We start from the raw sequence: 25401 nt of genomic DNA, 5'->3' as shown, positions 1-25401 counted from the left end.
GGGTCCTGTAAACAATTCCCCATTTTCCTGATTCCCAGGGACATAATGAGAAAGTTGTTTTAATGACCACTTGAAAGCCCTAGATACCAGGTGACACTAAGCTTCTACGTAATCCTTGTTCATCCCCGTATATGCAATAGCTTAGACTTCATCTAATTTTGATAGAAGAAGATTTAAAAATCCCCCTCACACTGGATCTTTTCCCTTGGCTTCTCTTCTCAACTAATGATGGAAGATGGAGTGGAGATCCTTAGTCAATACTTCAACCATTGAATTACTTCTTTGTCAATGATTTTTTTTCTAGGATAAAGAACTGTTTCCAAAGATATCATATTTATCACAGTTCTGCAAAACTCATTGCTTTTCAGCAGCTCACAGACAAAAGATATAAACAGCATAAGAACCCTGAATTTTAGCATTTGGTCATCTGTTCTTTGTGCCTTCTTTAATTTGACACTGTCTAACTGCAAAGACAGTTTTGCAGTTCTTAAGCATTGGTGATGGGCAAACAGGGAAACAGGAAAACAATTCTGACAACTGTCCATCCATGTCAACAGTGCAGAGAAAAAACAGCTTTCAAACTCGGCTTCCAACTCCCTGCAAGTTTGACACGAGGATTCAGAAGGTCCATTTTCTTTCCTATATTTTAATTCCTGCTGTTGAGATGGCACTTCGCACTGTGGATGCCAACTTTGGTGTTTGTATGTCATTCATAGTTCCCCAAGGGGAAGCTCACAGGGTGGCTGCATCCAGATGGGCCTGCCAAGTAATCCTAGCTACTCAGCAGGGTGCCACCTTCTGTGAAGTGACAAGGACCTAAAGAGATGAAGAGGGAAAGCAGTGTGAGTCCATCCCAGGAGGTGAAGATGCAAGTCCTTTTCTCTGTTTAAATTGTCCTTGAAGGGAAAGTGCAGATGAAGCTGCACCATGAAGCAGATGTTCGGATCGTGGTGTCAGATGAACGCTGCTCCTTTTAAGGTCAGTTTTACCTCTTGACACAGCCCGAAGGTGCATGTAGCTGTCAGTTGTTTCTTTTGAAAATTTGTTCTGCTGCAGTGAATTGGAGAAAATTCTTGTTCTAGCAAGGTCCCAAAATAACAGATGGCTCATATGTCAGGCATCAGCAAATCCTAAAGTTGTGGGCATGACCCCTGTCCGTGTCCTGTTGAAAAATCTGCCTGTCATCAGGGTTAGGGTTTTCCGTGTGAGTTCCACTCGCTTGAACAGTACGTTTACTGTTGTTGGACTTAAAAGCTGTCTTCCCAAAAGTAATGGAGATTTAGTGTTCTTCATTATGTTTTGGAAAACATTCATGCTGAGAAATTGTAACTTCCTGAGTGCTCAGTTAATGAGGCTGGGCAAAGCTAAAGTGTGCTTTCTTTAAGCATTTGAGCCTTCATCATCCATATAAGTGAAAGTGCTGTAAGTGATTTCGGGTGACAGCAGGATTAAGGGTATATGGCTTGACATTTTGTCACACTGCTGTGAACCTATATTTTGAGTCAGCATAGAGGATGACACTGTATTTTGATTTAAATTAAACAGGTCCTGCAGGTTTTAGGATAACTTGTAGCCAAAACCAAGTTAGGTTTTCTTTGTTGTTTTGTGTTGTTTTTGTAAGTGTCTGCAGCTCTGTACATCATGCACTTTTTGATGGTTATCAGCATGAAACTGCACTTAGCAATAGTTACTTTCACCGGTTTTCATTAAGGTTTCACACTCATCAGCATTTCTAGAGAGTGTTAAGGCTTTATGATTGAATAAGAGAGCAATAATACTCAAGAGAGAACAAGTTTATAAAGTGTCAGGAGTCAAGTAGACATTATACCTTGTGTTTATATAGCATCTCCTAACCAGGGTGTTCCATGAGAGTTGGGGAATTTTTTGAGCTGTTCTGTTTGCCACTGCTTCTTCATCACAAGTCACTCGAGCTGGTTATCAGCTCTCAGCCCTGCTGCACAGTGGTCAAAGCCAGGGAATGAAGCCAGGCTTCCCATGCTGAGGACGCTTCCTGACTATCTAGCCAAGGAGTAAAGTAACTGTGAAATATGCTGACAAAGCAGGCTGGAGGCAAGGTAGACTAATAGAGGTTACTGCTATAGCTGATGGCTGAGAGAGGCACAAAGAATTTTGTATTGCTTGTGGAGCTATTGGCACTGCTTTTTTCAATACAGATTTTTCTCACGTAATCCCATGTTCTGACATGCTGGCTTGATGTATCATCTCAATAATGTGGGAAGAGTGGGGAAATTCAGAGAAATGGCTGTATTTCAGTACAGTGTCTGTCAAGGGAAGGATGTCAGTCAATCACAGGCTGGAAAAAGCAAACAATGTCTTATCTCAGCATGAAACTGAAGTTCTTAATGTCCCTATGTGCAGACCTATGCCTCCATTTTCAGGCACTTTACTCCCTTGAGCAGCCACATGTTTAACCTGGTTGAGTGCAAGTGTAAATCCTGATGTACTTCACAGTGGAGAGCCCTTTCCAGCAGAAAGGAAGAGAGAGATGAGGCGAAACAGTAACAGAAACTTCAGTTACTGCCTAAGATCTGCTGTACCAATAAAGCAATCAAAATGATACCCTTGAATTAACAGTTTATACGTGAGGAATGAGTTTAGGAGATTGCTGTGGCTATGAAAAAAGATTTAAAATCATTCGTTTAAATGTTTTGAGTATTGGGTCTGCTGAAGCACTAGTTCATGAGATGACCATTGTTCTGAAGTGAATCAGATCACTTGTCACTTAGAAGAGGTCTCAGAAATGTCTCAGTTAACTGATTAATTATCATTATCTGACATAAGAAATACTTCTTGTTGTAGCAGTAATGGTAATTTGAAGTCATACTGATTACTAGTGGAGATAACAAAAATATTTTGAGATCGACCAGCATCTGAATGAAGGTAGCTGGTATCCTTTCTCACCTTATATTATTCTTATTATACTTTGCCTGACAGATATCAAGCCCATCATTTTCAGCTAGTCTATGCAAATTTATTAAGAATGAATATGTATGTAAGGTTGCTTTCCTCTTTGTGATGGTCTCATCCTGGCACAGTCAGAGCACATTAACACAGCTGTGTGAGAAGACAGCAATGGTAACACAGGTTTGTGTCTATTTCATGAGTGGTAGCATCTGTTTGATGATTAGCTAAAGGATTTTGGCTGTCAGAGCTGTCAATCTGACATCTTTGATGAGCACTAAAATAAACCTGTTCTACCAGTAACTGTTAATTTTTTACCCTGCTTTTGATTTGCTTGACTCTTTGTGTCCTTGATGATAACTACTAGAAAGGCTAATGCATTATAATCTCTGAAAAGTGAAGCAAGCGGCTGTCATTTTTTTACACAACAGATGTTCCTGATCAGGAATCAGAGAAAGGATCTCATCACTCTTCCTCTGAGCAATTTAATTTGTCTGTTCCATGGCATACCAGCCACCTCCTATCTACTGACTGATGTGCCCAAGTCCTACTTCATTTCAGGATCAGTTCCTTTAATCTTACAGAATTATTAAGTTTTTTTTCTGTGCCAGGGCAAAGAGAGTGGAAAAAAGGAAATTGCTTCATTGCTTATATTGTCACCAATGATGCATCATAATGAAAAATAACAAAGGTCTATTTCAAAAATAGGAAACCCAAGTACTACATCTTAAGAGATCTAGAAAGTAATCTACGAGCACTTTTTTTTTTTAAGAAATAGCAATATAGATTTAATGATGTTTCTTTAGAAGTTTTAAGATCAGAGGTAGGAATAAACTGTGTATAACTCATCAGATTCTTGAGATGCAACTTAGCAGGATGGAAAAATGTATATATTTTTAAGAAAAGCTGTTGCTGTGGATCCAGTTGTCCACCCTGGAATCATGGAAATTGTCTGAAATGAGTAATTACTGGCAGTGTTACTCTTTTCCATTAAGTTTGATGAAACCGTATCATTCTGCTGCTCTTTTGTAGTGATGGATAGGTACTGCTGGAGATGTAAATTCTGTGGTTATTCTATAGTTTATTTCCCAGTTATTCTGCTTAAAAACTTGCTGGAAGGGAGAGGCAAGGGAAGGTGGTCTTATCTTGTGCTTGTGGTCAGCCCAGCACAGAAAGGGCAGCTGCTGCTGACAGTACAGACAGGACTGTCTGTGGCCACAGTCCCAGCTGTCAGTCCTGATAAATGGGCAAAATGCGTTTGAGGAGCTCCTGGCTGTCCATCACTGGTAGAAAGAGAAGCCACTCATGTGAACTCTTTTTGATTTGGCAGGTTGACAGGACGGAAGTGATCCGAACCTGTATAAATCCTGTCTTCTCCAAGCTGTTCACGGTGGACTTCTATTTTGAGGAGGTGCAGCGATTGCGGTTTGAAGTCCATGACATCAGCAGCAATCACAATGGGCTGAAGGAGGCAGATTTCCTCGGTGGCATGGAGTGCACTCTCGGACAAGTAAGTGTCGGTGCCATTATCCCCCCTTGTCGCTCATTCTTTGTGTATATATGAAATAAGTTCTTTGTCCAGTGACTGATGGGTGATTTGTCATTTGCAACAACGTTCCTAACCTGTGCTTTGAATGGGGTAATTGAGAACTTCTGCTGGTTTGTTTTACTGCTGTAGCACAGCTTCAAGTCAGCCAGGGATTATAGGAAATGGAAGATCAGTGATTTGCCTTGGACACTGGAAGCCCATGCTCATTAGAACAGCATTGGAAAATAGACTGATTTTGAAGAACGTTATTGTTCCTAACATTGCATGGGATTTAAAGCAAGTTCCACGTCTAAGAAACACCTAAAAATATACTTTATTGACATAGGGCAGTGTCTGGTGATGTGGCAAATAAAGATATAGGGTCGGATTCATCTCCCTGACTCTCAGTCATCCAAAAGTTAGGCATCTAGACTAAGTTACTCTTCTGATTTCCATCTTTAGTTCAGTGGAGAGAAACAGACAGTTCCAACTATTGATTAATTCTGCCTGAGACACCTATCATAGATTAGGATAAGTTGTCTTCAGGAGATACCTGCCTTTACTCATCAGTTGTCAAGACAGTCAAGACAGCTGGCTTAGGGAAGATACTTAACTTTTTGATTACTAAATTTAAGGGTGATGAATCCTACCCACAAGATCAATATCTAGATGTCATCATAGTCAGCTCTGTGGTGAATTCCCATGCTGACTGGTGGTGCACTGCAGTGTCCTAGCCATCACTGCTTATTTCAGATTGTCATCGTTTTTGTCATGCAGGATTTCATAGCACAGATTTCTGCTCTGTCCATAATGGAAATCCCAAATTTCACTAAGCTGAGTGTAAATTTGTTCTCCATGCTACGGTAACTTGTGTGCCAAGAGCAGGAAGTGCTTTTGTTTAGATTAGCCTTTGCAGTGCTTCCACATAAATTTATATTATGAACAGGATAGTGTGTCATGGAAGATGCTGCAAAGCTTTGATTACCTGTTTTCTCACCTTTTCTTGCTCCTCCCTCAGCCCCACCACACAGGAATCACTTTGATTTTCTTCCCACAGCTGTTAGGCAAAGCATGCTGGATGAGGACATGTCCTCTCAGCAAGATAAATAATATGAAATATATGCATTTACTAAATTGGAAGCTCAAATTTAAGATGTTGGTATTTAGGATATTTACAGTTCACTATAAAGTCTGTTCGTTTTGACAGAATTCTTGTAGTCTTAATCAATGAAAATAAGCTATCCTATAACACCAAGAAGAATGGGAAACAAGGGAAAAATGTTATTATAATGTTCTTCTTGCTTAATTGGCTTGAAAAAGAAGGGGGTAAAAATGTCACTGCTGCTGCCTGTAGCATAAATGTCTTTATAATGATTTGATCTCTATAAATAGCACACAGCTGGGTTGTTTGCAGTGTAATTTTAATGGTAACCAAGAAAAAAGTAACAATCTCAATTCACTTCACAGTAATGTAGCCTGGAGGACTCTGATCTGATATTTAGACTTTTTTTGGTGGTGTTCCTTCCCTCCCTTTTCTAGTTTTTTTACCTTTATAGAATAGAAAACTGATTTAGGAAACTCCAGAATAGTAGCACTGGAATTGTCATCCAAGTCAAGCCTTTGTGAAGACTTCAAAGTTGAAAATCCCACAGCACAGGCTGTACATATGGAGCTTACACTCTTGCTTAGCTGTGTGGTGTAATTACAGCATTCTTTTAATGATGATAATAGACCCATGGCTTTTCTTGAAACAGTTTTGACATGAATTTGTTGTCTACATCACTTTAATGCCTGAATGAAACAGAATTTTGTGTGAGAGTGTGTGTCTGCCTCCCAACTCACTTTCCAAGTGCGAGTAGGTCTTACTGAGACATCCAGGAAGGCTGCAGATTTTTAGGCATAGTCTGAAAGACTGATGCTCTTCCCACCCCATAAAAGTGCCAACTTCTATTGCTCTCTTCTAGGTAATAGCTGATGTCTAAGAGATTCACTGCTACCTGTACCTCTTTGTAGATCACCACTTAGAAGTGTGGTAAAACTCCATGTTTACCCAAATCCTGTAGTGCTTCTATCAAAAGTAAAATTAGTACGAATAATAAATGCTGGGAAAGACAATAGCATGGTTATACAGTAAGTTTGCAGAGAAGAATGAATTTTATCTTTATTCTGGTCTCAGTCTTACATGTAGCCTACCCAATAGGTACAAGTTTGTCAGAAATTTGGGATCCTGGATGCGAATGATGAACAAATGCGTTCCTTTGGAAGGTTTCAGTAATCTCCTTCCAAATGCTCTAATAAATTTGTGTTCCATGAGAGTGATGAGGGCAGTGACTTATGGGCTGTAAGATCCTGAGCCATATACTGTCTAGAAACATTCCACTGGATTTTCAGCAAGATTTATTTATACTGCTCTTTCCAGGACAAGTAAACTCTGTGCCTCTACTGGTAAAATACTGTGGCTAGCAGCATCCTGGCACGTAGTCAGTAACACCTGGATTTGAAGGGCAGTTTCATCAACAGGAATTTCTTATGCTGCAGCATTTAAACATGGTAGAACAAGTGGTTGTGGGTAGATACCTGATTAATGTAGTTACGTAAACATCAACGTGCTAAATAGAGACATTTCCTCAAAGTGATTTGTTTTGTCCATCACACTCAAAAATTTCCCTTCCAAACAAAACAATAGCAGATTATCTCTTGAAGGGTTTGACAGGAGCAGGCTTAGTGTGAGGTGTTTAGGAGGGATTTTTTGGTGTGTTTTTAAGAACTAAAGGTCTATTCCTCCAACTGAGAAAGGCTCTTTCTACATTCCAGTTTTCCCAGCTTCTTGAATGTCCTGGTAATGTGTAGAATATTAACAAACATGTTCTCTACAGTCAGAATGATAACCAGGATGATAGGAAAGTTGAAAGTGCAAGCAAATTTATCTCAGCAGCATAATCTTAAAATAGGGTCTGCAATTACACGTTGTTTGTAAAATGGAGTTTCTCAAGAGACTTTACATCAAGAGAATGTACCATGCTCTAAGCAATTAACTTGTTAATTAATTTAAAAAATACGTTATTCTTTTTAATTTTGCATTTAATTTCGAATTAAAGGCATAAAGCTAATATCTAACAGTACCAGGGTTTAACAAGTTTTGCAGTCATATGGTAGCTATTTAATCAAGGAAACTGTACCATGTTTTCCTTGTAACCTTACAAAGATTGTTCTTAATTGGGAGCATATTTGTGAAATTAGATTCATAGAATCCCAGCAGGTTTTGGTTGGAAGGGTCCTTAAAGACCATCTAATTCCAACTCCCATTTCATAGGCAGGGACACCTTCCACTAGACCAGGTTGCTCCAAGCCTCATCCAGCCTGACATTAAACACTTCCAGCCATGGGGCATCCATAACTCCTCTGGGCAACCTGTTTAGTGCCTCACTGTCCTCATAGTGAAATTCCTTCCTAGTATCTAGTCTAAATCTACCCTTTCAATTTAAAGACATCAGCCCTTGTCCTGTCACTCCATGCCCTTGTGAAAAGTCCCTCTGCAGCTGTCTTGTAGCCCCCTTTAGGTATGGGAAGCTGCTGTAAACTCTCTGCAGAACCTTCTTTTCTCCAGTCTGAACAGCCCCAATTCTCTCAGCCTGTCTCCATAAGGAGACTCCTCTGACCCCCTCTTCATGGCCCTCCTCTGGAGAGCCAAAACCGGATGCATTGCTCTGGGTGGTGTTTCTGGAGCAAACCCTTAATGGGGTTTACTTGAAGTACCACTGCAGGAAGTGGCATAGACATTTGGGAATGTGTGCTCTTCCTGTTCATATCATAAAATAATTTAAGTGAGGAGGGATCCCTGGGGCCTCCAGTTCAATCTGCTGCTCAAAACAGATTAGAGCAGTTGCTCAGGGGCTGGTCCAGTCCAGTCATGAATGTTTCCGAGGATGGAATTATCACAGCCTCTCTGGTCTTTGTCCCGGTGTTTGGCATCCACACAGTAGTGGTGGCTTCCTGTGCATAAGCAGAGGCATATAATGTACCCTCACTCCTATATCATGTGGAAACATTTGCAAATACTTTTAGTAGCCTTCAAGTGGCAAAAGAAAGCGTGAATTTGCAAAGGAAAAATAACTAGAGCAGAGATGGCTTCGTTTTAGCTGGTCTTGCTTAGGGAGGAAGGCAGTAATATAAGCCTTGAGCTGCTGCTGTAAAGTTTCTGTAAAAACAGCTCTCATTGTTTGGAGTGGGAGTGTTGGGATAGAGCAGTGATTTGGCATTGTGCTATTTTCAAATTCGGGATTCCATCCCTTGTTTAGTTTCTTTCAATTTATAGAACAGTTAAAATATTGTTACTCCCTTATTTGCTCAACTAGTAGCAGAAGAAAACTGCAGAAATGTAAATCTTTTCCTGTCAAGAACATATTCAAGTATTATTTTGAGATTTAATATTACCCATTTGTACATTTGTGTACAAATTGGATTGAAAGTCTTCCTTCTCAGTAATGAGTATAATTGTTTCTCGTGTGTTTTTCATAATATATGCCATTAGCAGATTATGCACTTCAAAAAGCTGTCTGATTATTAGTTCAATTTCAGCCATTGCAAATCCCCTTGCTCTTGAATTAAAGAAAGGCTAAAAGAGTCATGATTGCACCTGAATTAATTAAACTGAAACAGTTTGCCTGAGAATATTTGTTTAATAGACTGTTGACGGCTTCTGTGGTGCAGAAGACATAGGACCAGCTTTTTTTTAAGGTGTTTGAATTCTTAAATCTCATTAGATGTCTGTGTGCCTCCTTAGGTATCTAGGTACCTTTAAATACTTGGCCTTTGATCTCCTCAAAATGAAGTTGCTCAATTCATTAGTGGGATGGATAATGTACTTTATTAGATGTGAATGTCATTTTCTACCAGCGCTGACTCAGAGCAGAAGCAAATAATGAGCACAGCCCTGTCCCTAACTTTGCCTAACCCTTTCAGAACCTCTGCTATCTCCAGGAAACTCTTGGTTTGCCATTGCAGCATGATCTCTGAAGCTGTAAGATTTTCTAGATGAATCTTGCCATAATTAATAGAATTTCTTGTATAGTTTGTACTGCTTTGTTTTCACCTGCTTTATCTTTTTGTGTGAATTACTGTAGCAGTCTTTAGAAAAGTAATTTAAGTTTAGTTTGCTAATATAATGAGATATTATTATGGCTAATTCTAAAAGGGCTGCTATTCTACACACTAATTAAATTCAAAGACCTTTTAAGCTATTGATATTTCCTGTAATAACATTATGGCTCTTGTGATAGGCATATCTTTTTACTCAGTGTTTTGTTTTGATTGACTATTTTCAGGTACAGGTCTTTAACAAAGACAGGGAGAAACATAATTCAGCTGTAAATAGACTCTGATCTGAACAATACTATAGCAAACAAAAGAAATCTTGTAGAGTGATGAGTATGGTACAGAAAGAATCATATGTACATATGATTATAGCACTAAAACTGGCTCTATGAAGGAACAAGAATTCTGTGACCAGTTAGACAAAATGAAACTTTCTTCACTGTGGACCTATACATCTGAACTTGATCACTTGAAGGGATTTCTCGGCATTTGTGACCCATTCCCCAAACCTTTTTTTTCCATGAGAGTGGAGTACAGTCACTGAAATTTACATAACATCTGGTCTCTCTTTGTGTTGAAGTGCTGAAATGTAGCTGCTTGGTGCATCTGCAACTATGTGCCACCATTCATGAAAACTATTTGATGGGTTCAAAAACAGCTGGAGGATAGATAACAAGATAAACACAAGCACATCAGAGTTGCATAAACCTTGCTTTGTCACAAAGCAGGCTGAGGAGGAATGCATGCAGAAGGAGAGAGCTTTTACACTGTGAGGCAGAGCTACTTCTGCTGCCTGTGCTTAAAATTGGTCTTTCATTCTGCACAGGTGAAATGTCATTAAGGTCTGACATTATATATGTGGGTGTTTAGAGGCTTGCAGTATCTGACTTGAATGGATTATAGTCAGAGTGCACTAATATTTTAATTTACAAGCTTCAGAATGTGTTTTACAAATGCTAAATCTCCAATCATTTGTCTAGTCACTCTGGTTGCATCATTCCACTTACGGCAATGTCACGAAAGTATTGCTTGCCTTCTTTTGGGGGACTTTGTAGCAGTGAAAAAGGTGCTTTAAAGGTTTTGCTTTTATACTAGAAGGAAAGAGCTTAAGAGAGCATGTACCATAACTGGCAAAATCTTTTGATATGGTTATGTCTCACATTTTACGTACCACAGAATCCTTCTCTTGCTGTTCATTGAAGATTAAAAGAATTTTGTCACTAGAGGCAAGTAATTTTGATTGTATATGTTAAAATCCCCACCCAAACATGACAAGATAGCAGTTGCTTTGCCTATTAAACTCTTATTGTCTCAACTCATAAGTTTTTATCACTTTTACTCCTCTGATTTTCTCTTGTATCTCACTGGGGTGGAGTAAAGCAGTAACTGTGTGGGGCTTAGCTGCTGGCTGGGGCAAAACCACAACATAAGGGTTGATGCAAGATTTGAGACCTGTTTTTTTGAAAGAGTATGATTGCTGCTTTTCTTTCCTTGATATATCAACATGGTTCTGTGGATGCAGTTAGAAAACCACTCTGTTTCTCTATGTACCACTGCTGTTTGGTGGGAAATTGCTTCTCCAGGCTTGAAGTGTATTTACCACCAAGGGCTCCATACTTAAATATATTTGATCATGAAGATTCAGTCTGTGAAAAAGGCATTTGGATAAAGGGAAAAATGCTACTAAACTGTGACTAGGTGCTCTTTGCAGTCCTGAAAAGAGTTAGGTTGGCTCGAAGAAAGTTGAGCTACTATGAAAGCCCATATAGCAGGAATAGCACATCTGGGAGAAAAATTGACACAGAGGTACTAGGAAATAAAAGTTATTTCTCTGGCTTTCCCTGCTGTCAAGGAAGAGATACACAGACTTCTTCAAGTTGTGTACTGTTGTGATTGAGGAAAATGTGTGCTTCATCTGTCTGTGTAAATAACTAAATTTGGGGTTCCTGTAAGGAAGTCCAGTGTGCAGAGGAGGACCGTCCAAATAAAGAATTTGAGACACTTTACCCCTGGCACAGGTTGGCACCTTGCAAAGCTAAATTAATGCTGTTGAAATAACTTGGTCGAAAAGCCAACTTGGTCGAAAGCCAAATTGAAAACTTGTTCTTGGCTTGATTTATGAGCATTGGGATTTCTGCATGATATTATTGAAAGTTATCCCTGTATTCGGTTAAGAAAGGACCACCTAGAGAAGGACATTTTAAAAGTTTCTCAAACAAACCAGGTAAAATAAGTCATTATATTTCACAACTCATCTTATACAGTGCTGATTAGTCACGACTCAGGCACAGGAGATGGGAAATCTTTGTCAGAGTCCTTGTCTCTGAGTGACTGCTGAGCAATGCTCGGTACACAGCTGGTGTCAGCACCTTGGTGCTTTTATCTAGAGTCTTGCATCTGTTCATACTTTAAAAAAAACAGGGAAAAAAAGTGCAAACCCTCTTTTAGCTATTTTAATTTGGAAATAGGATCAAATGGAGATGTAAGTCCAGATTTCTTTGAACAACATTGAGCATCTGTCCTTAACCTATAAGGGCTTATATGTAATAAGGAAAATGAAGATGATCTTCAAGGGAATTTCTCATTCCCATCCTACCACAGGGCTAACATCCCTTATCACTGCAGACCAGAAATCTAACTGAGATGATGTTCTTTTGAGATGACTGTATATCTGACAAATAGGAATAACTTCATGTACATATCCCCCCTCTCAGAAACAGAGCAGTGGCTCTTACATTCTTATTTCTGCCTTGTGCAAACATATTACTTTTTGACATTTTTATTGGACATGTTGTGCTCTTAGGCCAGAACTGGGTAGTAGTTTGTATGTAGTCGAAAATGAACCTGACTTCACTTCTCTTAGTCTCACCTTTCATGTCTCTGAGGTCTGGTCCTTGTACGAGCCCTCCGCACTGAGCACTAAGGATTGTTGCTTAAAACAATGGCAACTAAAGCACCGTGCAGCTGCTTGCCTTACACCCCTTTTGCCCTGTGCATGCCACAGTGGGGAGGAGAATTGGAAAGAAAAGGTGAACTTCATGGCTTGAGATTAAAAAAAGTTTAATAATTAAAACAAAATGAATTTTATTATTATTATAACAACAGATGTATTGAAAAGGAGAGAGAAAGAAAAAAATAAAACCCAAGAGAAAGAAGTAATTCATAGTACAGTCACTGCTGACTGATACCCCGCCCATCCCTTACCAGCAATCAGCAGCTCTTAGTCAACTCTCCCCGGTTTATATACTGAACATGGTAGTCTATGCTATGAAATATCTTTTTGGCTAGTTCAGGTAAGCCATCTTGTCTATCTTCCCTCCTGGCTTTTTGTGCACCTCTTCTCTGGCAGAGCATGGGAAACTGAAAAGTCCTTAATATGAAGTAAACACTACCTAGCAACCACCACAACATCAGTGTGTTACCAACATTATTCTCATACGAAATCTGAAACACAGCACTGTACCAGCTGCTAAGTAGAAAATTAACTCTATTCCAGTATGAACAAGGACTGTCTTCTACATCCATTTGCTATTTGCTGACTGGTAGGTCATGTTTCTAAGAAAATGTTTGAAAATACATGTTCTGAAATGTAATGAGGTGTTCTAGGGCTGAACTGGGTTCTACTATTTGTGTTCTGGAAAGAAGAGAGACATTTACTTTCTGCACTTCTTCACATCAGTTTTGGACAAACCCTTTTTTTTCTCTGAAGCAGAAGTTTTAAATTGAAGGGTTTTGAAGTCAGAGTCAAGCCGAAGACTACCGACAAATGAAAGACCTATAGTGAATTACCTTCTTCTAAGATATTTTGCCAGCTCAGCTGTCTCTATAACTCTGAACTAAGACTAATGCTTGCTAGTCCCTCAAGTTATCATTGTTCAGGACTTGCTATCTGAAAATCAGGCCAGCAAATGCTTTGTAAAATAATGTTCAGAAGAAGATTTGCATTGAGACGTTAATAAAAATCTGATACGTAATTGATGGTGCGTTCCATAGAAGTGGTTCTTTAAACCAGTGAGACCTATTTTGTACAGTGCACGAAAAAAAGTCAATTTACTGCTATGGAAATCAGACTCCTTTACAGTTACAGCAATTACAATTACAGTTTGAGGCAACAATGTTGGCGCATTGTTGCCAGATGGAAGATTGGTTTTAGTGGCCACTTAATTAACAACTGGTAAACGCTTGCACCCAAATACACATATTTACATATGCAGAGTGCTTACTGTGTCAGAACAATGCTTCTGGCTTAGAGAGCGAGTGTTATTAATGCAGCCTACTAATGAGAACGTCAGAATAAATTATCCTTTCTGGAACTTTGGGCTGTCTGTCTGCCACCTGCACAGGAGCTCCCAAGCTGTGCAATGTCTTGTGAAAGCTGTGACCCTTTGGAAAGCAGCAAAGGAAGCTGGAAAAGTTCAGGTAGCTCAGGTCCTGCTGTCTCTAAAGGAGACTATTTTGGGACAGGTTCCCACCCAAGTTCTATCTCATCCCATGGCTGTGTATATGTATGATGTCTGAAGAGGCTTATGGTAGACAATACCCACAGCTTTTCGTGGAAAAGCTTAATGTATTTTACAAAGTTGCCTGAGAATCTTGAGGAAGGAGGAGAGGCCATAGAGATAAATGGGCTCTGCTCCTCAGCTGCAATAATTCATTGTCTGGCTGGCACAGGAACCATAGTTTAATTATATTATTAAGAATAATCTGTCGTATTTCTGTACGACCTCCTATCTGAGAATCTCAAGATTTTTTTAATTGCACCTCACAGTTCACAGGAGTGCAATGATTTGTACTTGAACCTGTTTAGCTGGCAAGAAAATAAATGTAGGGATGACTTAAAAGGTCACTGCAAACAGTATTTCCAAGATTCTAGGGAAGAAAAAGAACTGGTAAATCCTAGCAATACTGTCATCTTATTTGTAGTCCTGTCTGTTGCTGCCACTGACCAACACTAGAGTTGAAATCCAAAAGTTAGTTTGGAAAATTGAGTGAGATGTTGGCAACAGCATTATGGAAGGCAGTCCAAAAAGGAGTGTTAAATTATTCATTTAAGTAATAGCCAGCTGCTGGCAATCTGAAATGGTCCTATTATGAACATTAGTTAACAGTATCATGGTGTTCTTAAAATAAGGCAAATGTAATTCTGGAGTGTATTGGCCATGCAATGAGAAGCTCTTCTTGCTTCTCCTGGGAAGGACCAGGGCTATTATGCCCAATTTTGAGCATTATTCCAAGAGTGTTTATGAGCCAGTCCTTGAAGGCTCATCAGAGAGTAGAGAGAATGGTTTGAGGTCTAGGAAATTTAGGTTAAGAAGGAAAGATAGGACAAACTCAGGTTACGTAGTAAAGAAGGCTGTGGTGAGCTGGTAATAGTCTTCAGATATAAAGATTGCCTGGAAAAGGTAAAAAGATTGTTTTACCTATTCATGGTGCATTAGATAGAAATAATGGACTTAAACTGCAGAGAATCAGATTAGCTGTTAGTAAATATATTTACATATGGATAATGCATACAATAAATTTCCAGAGGAGAGTGTTTCCCTTGAAGTTCTTTAAGAAGTGATTAGACATACTCCTATCAGGTATAGATGCAAGAGGAACAAGAAACTGGTCACAGTGATTCCAGGTGTGCTTTCCTTTTATATGATTGTTCTTCTGTCTCACATTTACAGCCTGTTTAAAACTTGCTTGTGTCTGCTGCTTCTATTACAGGTGTAGCTGAGGATAATCCGAGTGGTAACTTTTGATTTTCTGTTCAATTCAGCAAATTGGTGGGCAGGACAAACATGTTTCTCCATGTTCGGCTAAAATGTGCATCCTATTCACTCCTGTCTCACAGCACATTTTCTACCTCGCTGTGACTTTGAGTTATTCAGAGCATTTCATCTGTGGCCATTACCTACTTTTGTATTTATTGCTGAAATTTGTATGATGCCCAGGACTCTCATGAAGGGTTTGGAACCCTCCTTTTCACTTGGTGACTGTCTTTCTTTTACAACTAGTATTTTATTTTGGCATATTTGCTGAAGATGTCTATTTCTGGACTATGTAGATCAACTCTCCAGATGAAGTTGTCCAAGTACTGTTGGGTGTTGAAAGGTGGAAAGGACTACTTCTAGTATAAAAGCCACATTTAAGAGGTTAGGGTTTTTCTTAGGACAGAATCAGTCTTTTGCTCAGTATCTGCACAGCACAATTGTACCACTGTTTTGTCAGATTACAAATAATACTGTGATTTCTAAGCAGTGTTTTGAGTTACCTTTACATCTGTCTGCATTTTGAAGTTTTCCACTTAATAAATAAATTAATTAATATATCATTAACTTTACTGGCGACTAATACACTGGAACATCACTGTAGCTTAGCAGTTCTGCATTATTGTAAGGTTTCTTCCTTTCCTAATACTTTTGCTGGTCTGGTTTTAAATGTTTTAAAATTGTAAGGGAATGCTAGTTATTTTTGATATGGCAAATAACATCTTTTGTCAGTGTCCCTCTGATGCCATTTATTTTAAGTGTATTTGCAATTTGGTTAATGACCAAGTTCATTTATAATGCTGAGTTCTGGGGGAAGTCTGGTATGTGGTGAGCAAAGGAAACAATTTTGGAACTGAAATATGGGGCAGCTTGCTTGCTTCTGCCCTGAGCTTAGAGTTGCTGATATTTTGAGATAAAATGAATTCCTTCTCATTGTAAATGGACTTCAGTTTCCAGTAAAAATTAATGAGTTGAGTTTTGGAGGTATCTCTGATAGATTTGCTGTGTACAGCTCCCTTCTTATGGTCTTTTAAGTCCAGTTAAACCTTACTTCTGTCCTCTGTTGCCATCATTACAATACTTGAGGAAAATCTGTGTGTTTCTCACTATTCTGTGCAATGCAGTGAATTGTGTTCTCCCCATTCTGCTTGAGCCCAACTGTTTTTTTTCTCCTTCCATTGCATCCTGTGCAGGCTTCCTGGGGGACCTTTCTTGTTGGTTGTGGTCTTACTGCCTTAACTCTGATCATGGATTGAGAAAGTACCTTGATACAAAAGGAAAAAAGAAAAAGAAAGCAACGTGAAACTGAAATCACAATAAACCATGTATTTACTACAGATTCTAATTGTTTTTTCCCTTTGTTTTTAATTTCGTGCAGATTGTTTCTCAGAGGAAGCTCTCCAAGTCCTTACTCAAACATGGCAACACAGCAGGAAAGTCATCTATAACAGTAAGTCAGTCTTAAATATCCTTTTGTTTTCTTGTTATTTAAAAATATCTAAAGTGACTAATTCTCCCTAAAAGCACCCTGCTAAGCCAAACAACCCTTGATTGAGAAATGTATTTAAATTTTTTATTTGATGACTTGCACTGTTTCAGACAAATTTCCTTGTTATAAGGAAATGGGAACAAATCATGTATGATTTGTAAAAAGCCACAATACTTACTACTACTACTTTTAAGGTACTTGGATGACAGCAAGTAATTTCTGCTGCTTGAATAGTTTTAGTCAAAGGACTAGAACCTTCAGAAATTAATTTTTACTGGCTTTGACACATAAAGGAGCCTTATCTTTCTTTTCCCTTGGACTTTTTCCGGTTTCTCAGGAAAAAAATTTGATGAGCTTAGTTTTAGATGAGTTGTAATGCAACTAAGGACTGGATTGTCATAGCCCCATGTGTATCTTGAAATCTGAAAATCAGTGTATTACCTCTGTTTTATCTTTCTCTGTGTTGACTCGCTTGGGGAGCTCAGTCTTGGCTGCACTGAACCTGGCATGCTTGTGACTTTTGCAGCTCTGCATTAAGACGAGTGCTATAATAAAATATTCTGCTTTGGAGATCTCTGTTGCCTTATGAGATTGAGAAGAATTTTTTTTTTCCTGAATGTGTGATTTGCCAGATGGTTTTCTTCTGGTTTGATTGTTCGGATTTTTTTTTTCTGCCTTCCCCCACAGAAAAGACAGCAGACTGTGAGGTACTTTCTGAGAGCCCTGGGAATTTGATTTCTTAGATGTCTTCCTCGGTGCTTGGCTGGGAATTGATTTGCTTAAATGCATACAGTAACACATTGATTTTGGTCTGGGGTTGGAAAGGAGTTCCCCACTCATCTGGCTGAATAAGACCAGAAGAGAGTTTTGTTCCCTAAATAATTTAATGTGGTTTGCCTGCTGGGATAATCTGGGCATACTTCATCTCGCCCATCCCTGTAGTGTTCTGGACCTCCCTTCTTCTCTTTGAGGAACACAAAGTAGTTTAGTCTTGTAAAAACACAACTGTTCTAGTACAACTATAATCATTAGGCTTGTTAGGGGAGTGTTCTGGCAGAAATTAAATCACTGTGATAAACAGAAGATGAAAGAAAATGAGTTAATAGTCCCTGCTGGCCTCACACTGGATGATAACCATGAAATATGGACCTTAGTTATGTGCTTTGGCTTCTGTCCAACAGCTCTAAAGATCAAGCTGACTTCACCCAATTGGGAGAAAACAGCCCAGACAAAAAAACATTGTGTGACAAGTTTTTTGTTTCAACAGAATCATGGAAAACTGTTTAATTATCATTATTTCTGGACCTGGAGACATAGCAGGTGTCTGTCAAGTATGGGAGTTAGAAATACTAGTTTCCTAGCTCATTCAGTGTAGTGAACTATGAGTTTTTCATAGGATTTTGAAAGTTCCTATTTTACCAAGTTTTGCTGGAATTTTATTAGCTTTTTGACTGTGTAAAGTCTCATCCACACAATCTTAAAATATGACTGTGGGAAGCAAACAGAACGTTGTTCAGCTTCTCCAGCTGAAAGTCTGTAAACCTTTATAAGAGCAGGTTCATTCTTTTCAGTTAAAAATACTAGTGAAATTGGGTGTGCAAACCCCCAAGCACTGTTGGTCCTACACAGCGTACCCAGATCTCTTAAACCATCAGACTACATGGAAGAGAAATGTGTCAGACTGCATGGTCTGATGCTTGCCTGGAAGATGTGACACACCACGTATGTGCCTGTCTGATGGCACTTTAATGCCCAGTTAAGCATCTGTGCCTCTGTGTGGTTGCATGTGAGTATTTTGCTTGGAGAAACACCACAGCTTACTGCTAGGAGGTGTCACACAGAATAGTCTCAACTCAAGGAAAATTTTAAATTCATTAATTTAATGAATTGCCAATCAAAGTAAACTTTTAACTACTGAGAAACAAATAGGACAAAAAAAAACCCCAAAAAAACCCCCAAAAACAAACCACCTCCTAGGAAAAATACTTTTCCTGTCCCTCACCTGTAGTCCACTTCTGACACCTCTCCTGCCTCCTCCATAGTCTTCACTCCCTTTGCCTTCACTTCATGTTGTGCTCAGTCCCTTTGATGAGGTGCTGCAGGACACACAGGTCAGGATCAGAAAATAGTGAATTTTTTTTTTCCTGTTCTTTGAGGTTTTTTTCTCTCATTTTCTTAGTTCTGCTCTGGACTTACACACATCCTTCAGGGGCATCTCTACTCCAGCATGGGCCTTACCTGAGGGTGAGCCCAGAGGTGCCTCCTCCAGCATGAAGCACCTCCTTCTGAGAGTGAATCTCCAGCTGTTTCTCCACAGCCTGGCCATCTCCATGCCTCCTCCTGGATCTTCTTTAGGGTGGCATTGCAGGACTCCTATCTCTCCTTCCTTTGTGTCTCTGGCAGCTGCTGCCCTTTCTGAAATAGGTTCATTCTGAAATAGGTGCTATATGCACCTCTGATGGGTTGATATTTTGGGGTGCAGTCAGTAGCTGCTGCCAAGGCAGTTTGGCAAATTTTTGGGTTTTCCCAGCAGCTCCTCAAGGACTTCAAGTGGTGGAGACAGTCAGAGCCTACCTGGGAAGCTGGCATGGCTGCCATGTGTGTGGTCATGAACATGAAGCACCAAGGAAATAAGTTCTTTTGGGAGATTTAATCCCTGGGGAGAACATTTACAATAGGGAAAAATATTTTAAAGCTGTCAAATAGAATATAATGTGGTTTGTTTCAAAGCATATTTTTCAGTGAATTATCCCAGGTTTGGTTAATGTCTTCTCTCTCCTGAGGCATTTTAATGGCTTACTTAGGAAACTGGTTTAGTTGGTTCTGTTGGTTTTTTTAATAACATTGCACAGCACAATGACTGACATCATTGTTGATATAGCTTACACCATCTGAAAGAATCACGCTATATTATTTTAGGATTACTAGTTTCTGACTCCATCTACAGTAAATTGATTTGCCAATGTGGCTATTGCAGAAAGAGAGGAGAGCTCTCCTGCTGTAAATGTGCCTTTCGTGGCAACTAATGCCGGGTGACTTCATTCCTTTTTTCATTTATCTTGCCAAATGATGCTGAAATGGCATAAAAATAATTGGGGGTTTAGACCCAAGTAATACAACTCTTGTAGAGCATTTTTGTCCCCTTGGATGCTGTGAGATTGTGGAATTCTCTGTTTTCCTCTCTGACGAGGAGTACTTGGTCAGAGGAAAGGGTTCCCTGGTGGAAGTGGATGTCTGTCCATTGACAGGTGATTGACAAGACACAGTTACGTGACACAAAGTGATTCAGGTTTGTGGGCTGACCAAGGTGATGTCCTTCCTGACAGCAAAGACAAACACATTAACTTGTTCCACACTCCTAAATGGGGTCTGCAGTCTCCACAGGCTGAAAAATGGCATCGTTCTCCCCTTCCATTGCACCATGCACAATTCAAATGTAGCTTTCCATTTAGGTGATCGCTGAGGAATTGTCTGGCAACGATGACTACGTTGAACTTTCATTCAGTGCACGGAAATTGGATGACAAGGTGAGCTGCTCGATATTAACCTTTTTGAAAGATATAAGAATGCCTGCAAATATACCTTGATGAGATTTTCCATGACAGATATTTTTTTACCTTGTGTTATTAAATACATCAGGGTTTTCAGATAAATGTTCACAATGAGGGTTTCCTCGAGTTGCAAAGTAATTAGAAAAAACCACCTCAACAGAATCTAATTAAAATCAAGACAAGTTAATTACACTACAACCAAGACAATTTAATTATGTAAAATGCCACAGATCAGAAGTGTTTAGAGAAGTGAACTTTCTGTGAGTAGTCAATGATGTTATCATTGAAGTTTCCTAAAGTACAGGTAGAAAACTTCATAACAGCTCAGTCATGATATACATTTTGTTCAACAAAATGCAGCTCAAATGCAAGAAAAAGGCATATTTATTAAAAACTTTTTCCCTCTTTAGGAAGAAAACTTTCCACTGACTCAAACTATTCAACATTATAAGGAATATCTCTTTCTGAAAATATGTGTTATTGTTTAGCAATTTACATGTAATAAGCATCTCAACTCACAGCCCAAGGAAACCTGATGACTGCTTGTACCACTCTCTGTTATTTCAGTGTAATAGCAGGCATAGAATACTTTGAGATATATGGTCCCTTCTTATATATGAAGGTGCTTCTAATTAGAAGCATATGGCAGAACTACACAAAGGTTTACGATTGTGATGCCCCAAGTGTGAGCTTGTAAACATCTGATGTGAGAGCAGCTTAAAATCTAATCAGTGAGACTTCCTTTGGATACATATACATCAGGTTTTCAAAATTGGGTTGTAACTTAAGAAAAATATTTTCGGTTGAAACTACCGGAAAATCTCAGGCAAGTAGAAAGTACACAGAAAGATAAATAGTACTGGCATGTAACTTTAAAATAAACTTTATAAAATTTATAAAATTTTACTGTGCTCAGGATCATTAACAATCATAAATGATCAGGACCTGAATTTGCCTCTCATCTGAAAGATAAATTACTTTCCTCTTCCAGAGTTGCTGGAGTCTGAGTAGTTTTGAATTGCATAATCTATTTAGGTGTCAAAATGTGAATTTAACAACCTTTCTTTAGACAGATATCTTTAGAGGTAATTTCCAAACTTGTACACAAGTTTCTTCCTGTTCCACATGCTGTCACATCTAGGAAAAAGGAAAGGACATAAACAACATAATAACACTCCACTTTGTTATTGCTGTTCCAACAAATGCAAAATGCAATCTGCTTTAATTGCTAGGATTGTTTCTAGCTCTTGTTGGTAAAAATTAAAAGGATATTGCCAGAGTGCAATTCTGAACCAGGTCAGTGTTGTCTGGGCAACAGTTTTAGAGAGTGATTGAAGCACTTTATGGGAATAAGGTGAGAAGGATCAGTCTGAAATATTGCAATAGTATTGTCATTCTTGCCATTTTAACATGTCCAGTCAAGGTGGGCTTCATCTAATAAAGAATTCTTGGATGATGCAGTGTGCAAGTCAAGCAGTGACTCATCATGTCCTATCTGAATCAAAACTCCTGTCTTCAACTGATGAAAATCTCTGGAAATCTATTGCATTGAAAGAAGCCTTTAAATTTTCTCCAGCTAAAGGTAGCTCAATACCTGGCTGAAGCTTGATTTACTTCCTCTATAAGAAAAATGTATGGCTTATAATGAACTTGGACATCATTAGATGCAAGACGTTATTAGTAATTATTTTTATTAAGTCTTGAAATTACTTAAATTGCATAGTTCAGCCATTGGTGAAAGAGAATGAGTGCTCTCATGCCATAAAAAGGAAAAAAAAAAAAAAAAGAATTAAAAAGAACCCATTTTGTAAAATCCTCAGCATGGTTTTGCATGCTTCTCCCCACTCAGAGAAGTGAACACCTGAGTAGAGATGTAACATCAGAGAATCAAACTGAGGGTTGAAACTGGCCTTGGAGTCTCCTGAAAAACAGAGGAAGCCTCTGGAAGCAGTCAGTCATGCTCTGCTATGCAGTCGCCTTTGTAAGCCCTGGGGTTCCTGCTCTGGTAGCTGTGGGAGTTGCAGAAGACAAGTAGAATCCTAATGCCTCACCACCTGTGGATAAAGGAAAGGATGGAGGAATGTTGTGTAGATGATCTCAGAATAAAAAGAAAAATAAATTCTTTCCATCCATTACTCTTTTGAATGTCCAGGAGTATTCTTCCTTCATCTCTTAAAGGAGATCCTTGAAAGCAGATCCAGATTGGAGTCCTTAAGTGTATGTATCTCCTACACTAAGGAAAAATATGTGAGCACATTTTTGGAAAATTAAACAAAATTTGTTGATGAGATTTAACCGGCAGAATACATTTGTTGCATGCTTTTTACTCTCCTGAGATAAAATTGCAACAATTTTAGAGAAGCTACAAAGCAAAGCCTATTATTTTTTTCCTACTGGAGTGGCTGAAACATTCAGTGAAAAATTATAGGAAAATGACGGATATGTGAGTTTCCTTTAGTTAACTGACTAGCAGAAATAATGGTTATATTTTTTTATTACAGTGCTTATTTGGAAGGTATAACTGCTTTTTCATGTTTTATTGAAGCCCTGTCAGCTCAAATGGCACATCTTTGTTTCAAGAGATCCACTGAGAACACTTCACTGTGGAACAATAACTTTTGGAAGGATTTTATTGCATTAATAGCTGTGTCACAATTACCATAACAAGCAGCTACGTTTTTTATGATAGCTATAATAAATTATGAGCACTGAGGCAGGCAAGCTGCTTCTCCTGTTCTGAGAGAAGCAGTTACCATTGTTTGGGAAAGATTGTCCAGTAAATATCTGAAAAATACAAGCTAATATTGCTTTTTTATATAGTTTCCTGGTTATTAAACTACTACCAAGAAAACCCTCATCAAATGCCCTGTTTAGCTGTGGAATAGTATTCAAATTTTTAAGGTTTTGGCCATATCAGCCCTTTTTTAAGGGACCTTTGACTTGATCTCCAGTCCTGAATTTTAAAAATTGTTGTGCTCTGAAAATTAATCTACTAAAATATGTCAAAGTAGGTGGTTAGAAATAGATATATCTAAATTTTTTAAGTTTAGGCCGTGTACCTGTATTATTACTGTGTAACTGCTGCACTTACTGAAGGAATGATGTGCATTATACTACTAGCAAATATATTACATTAATCATTTAAATATTATTAAAATAGCACAGTATATTGCAGCTATTCTTCTTTCAGAGGATATTCTCGGGGGATAATGCAAAGCTATTAGATTCAGCATAACAACCAAAAATATTAATTGTGAAAGCAAATGTTTCTTCAGCTTATCATTTCTACTTATTACAAAGCACTTCCAATAGAGAAGGATTTTTTTGTTTGTACCTCAATTCTGAAAGTAATTATGTTTTGTTTTTGCATTGGAAGGGGAGTAATATAAACCACCATCCAGCATTAAAATCTTTCCTTTTATGTGGTATTATCTTGGTAGTTAAAACCAGGCATTAAAAAAATTTCCTTTGTGCTGATGTGCTGTTGTACCTTTATGATACTCAGCTAGGAATGATACTATATTTTGAGGCTTAAATGAAATCTTGGCTTCCTTTCTGAATTCTTTTGCACTCCAGGGTTCATTCTTCAGATAAATGATTTTGAGGTGTTTTTTTTCAAATAACTTATCAAATTTATGTTTGTTAAAGAAACTCTTAACATTAAGCTTTTACTCAGCTTCAATCAGAATGCTCACGTGTGAGAAGAGGCAGCTCAATCTTTTTTAACCCTGTGCACTCTGGATTCCATGCTACTGTGATTGCACCAGCACCCTCTCTCTCTGCTTGTTTTCTTTGCTGTACACTGGTATAATTCTGGCAGAATTGGATCACGAAAACCCCCTATATATTAGCAGTTTCAAATTTTGAATGGAATCAGATACTAAATTTACATCAGGGCTTTGAGACAAAATCTAGAGTTACTTAGTTGAATTTTGCACTGGTTTTACAAAGTTTAATATAAAATATCCTGTTTACCATGTAGCTGGAACAAATAGCCAAACATACAGCTTTGTTGTTCCATGCTCCCCATGATAGCATTTAACAAGTAAATCTTCACGTGCTTTCCATCAATTGTTAAATGGGCCACTAAGCTTTTTCTTGAAAGGAAAGAAGCAGATCAATGACACAACGGAAGCAGATCAATTACAAAACAGCATTTTCAACACAAATATTACGACATTTTTAAGGGATGACAAGACTTTGGGTGAGGTTCTTTGAGCCTTGCCCAAGGCCTTGTGGTCCATAGGGATTCATTTTCTTTTCCAGGCATTCAAATTCAGGCATTCCTTTTCAAAGCTCTGAATTCTTTGTTTGTTTTGAACTCGTGGAATTGTAAAAATGCCCTAAAAATAAATTTTTCCAAGCCCAGACTTTGGCTAGCATCTTATCCAAAGTTGTTCCCAAACCAATGGCCTTAAACTAATCAAGAATGGGTATGGTGGACATTTGGTAAGGAGAAATTGGTAGAATTATATATTAAAGTAATTTTTACTCTAACACTAACATAGAAACACTTGGATACTGAACAGAGTTTCTCACTTCTCCAAATTGACATGGAGGTCTGTGGTTTTGGATATGTCCTATACAGAATAATATTCATCTGCACAAAGTTAATCATGTGGCTTTTTTGAAGAAGAAAATTAAGAAGGAAATTGAAACTACAGGAAATGGACTTAGTGCTTTTAAATCATGCTCTTTCAGCACGGTGCAGTTAGAAATTGCAAGCTTTCCCCCTCCTGGGTTAACAGCCAGTTACTCTTCTCCCCCTGCCCCCACCAAGCCAGCATGTCCAGAATAAATGAGATGTTGAAACAAAAGAGCCTGTGGCCAAACTGAAACAGCACTATAGAAAGCAACTTAATTTAGGTTTGTGTAAGAAAGTTCAGGGTTGTTAGCTGGATACAAGACTAGAACAAGATGTTCTACAGTGTGTGAATGTGAACCTTGATGTCTTTCAAAGATTTGCCTACAGATATCAAGTTATTTCCTGCATTACTCTGCCCTGTTTGTCATCTCAGCATGGGCCATGTTACCACACCCTGAAGAGGACTTGCTTCTCTA

The 25401-nt window shown here is 38.6% G+C and overlaps 1 protein-coding gene across 2 annotated transcripts in view; it reads left to right on the top strand.

Moving 5' to 3' along the window:
* The window catches only part of CPNE4 (copine 4), a 223454-nt gene that overhangs the window by 110814 nt on the left and 87239 nt on the right, over positions 1-25401 (top strand). For both annotated transcript variants that reach the window (XM_088165064.1, XM_014878363.2), the window contains 3 exons: positions 4253-4432; positions 16679-16750; positions 20242-20316. In XM_088165064.1, the coding sequence (XP_088021190.1) occupies positions 4253-4432; positions 16679-16750; positions 20242-20316 (327 nt within the window). The remainder of the gene's footprint in view (positions 1-4252; positions 4433-16678; positions 16751-20241; positions 20317-25401) is intronic.

This window comes from Sturnus vulgaris, chromosome 1 (genome assembly GCF_052056855.1).
Source record: "Sturnus vulgaris isolate bStuVul1 chromosome 1, bStuVul1.hap1, whole genome shotgun sequence".
NCBI classification, from domain to species: domain Eukaryota; kingdom Metazoa; phylum Chordata; class Aves; order Passeriformes; family Sturnidae; genus Sturnus; species Sturnus vulgaris.
The sequence above is the reverse complement of the archived record's forward strand: the minus strand, read 5'-3'. Positions and strand labels throughout refer to the sequence as shown.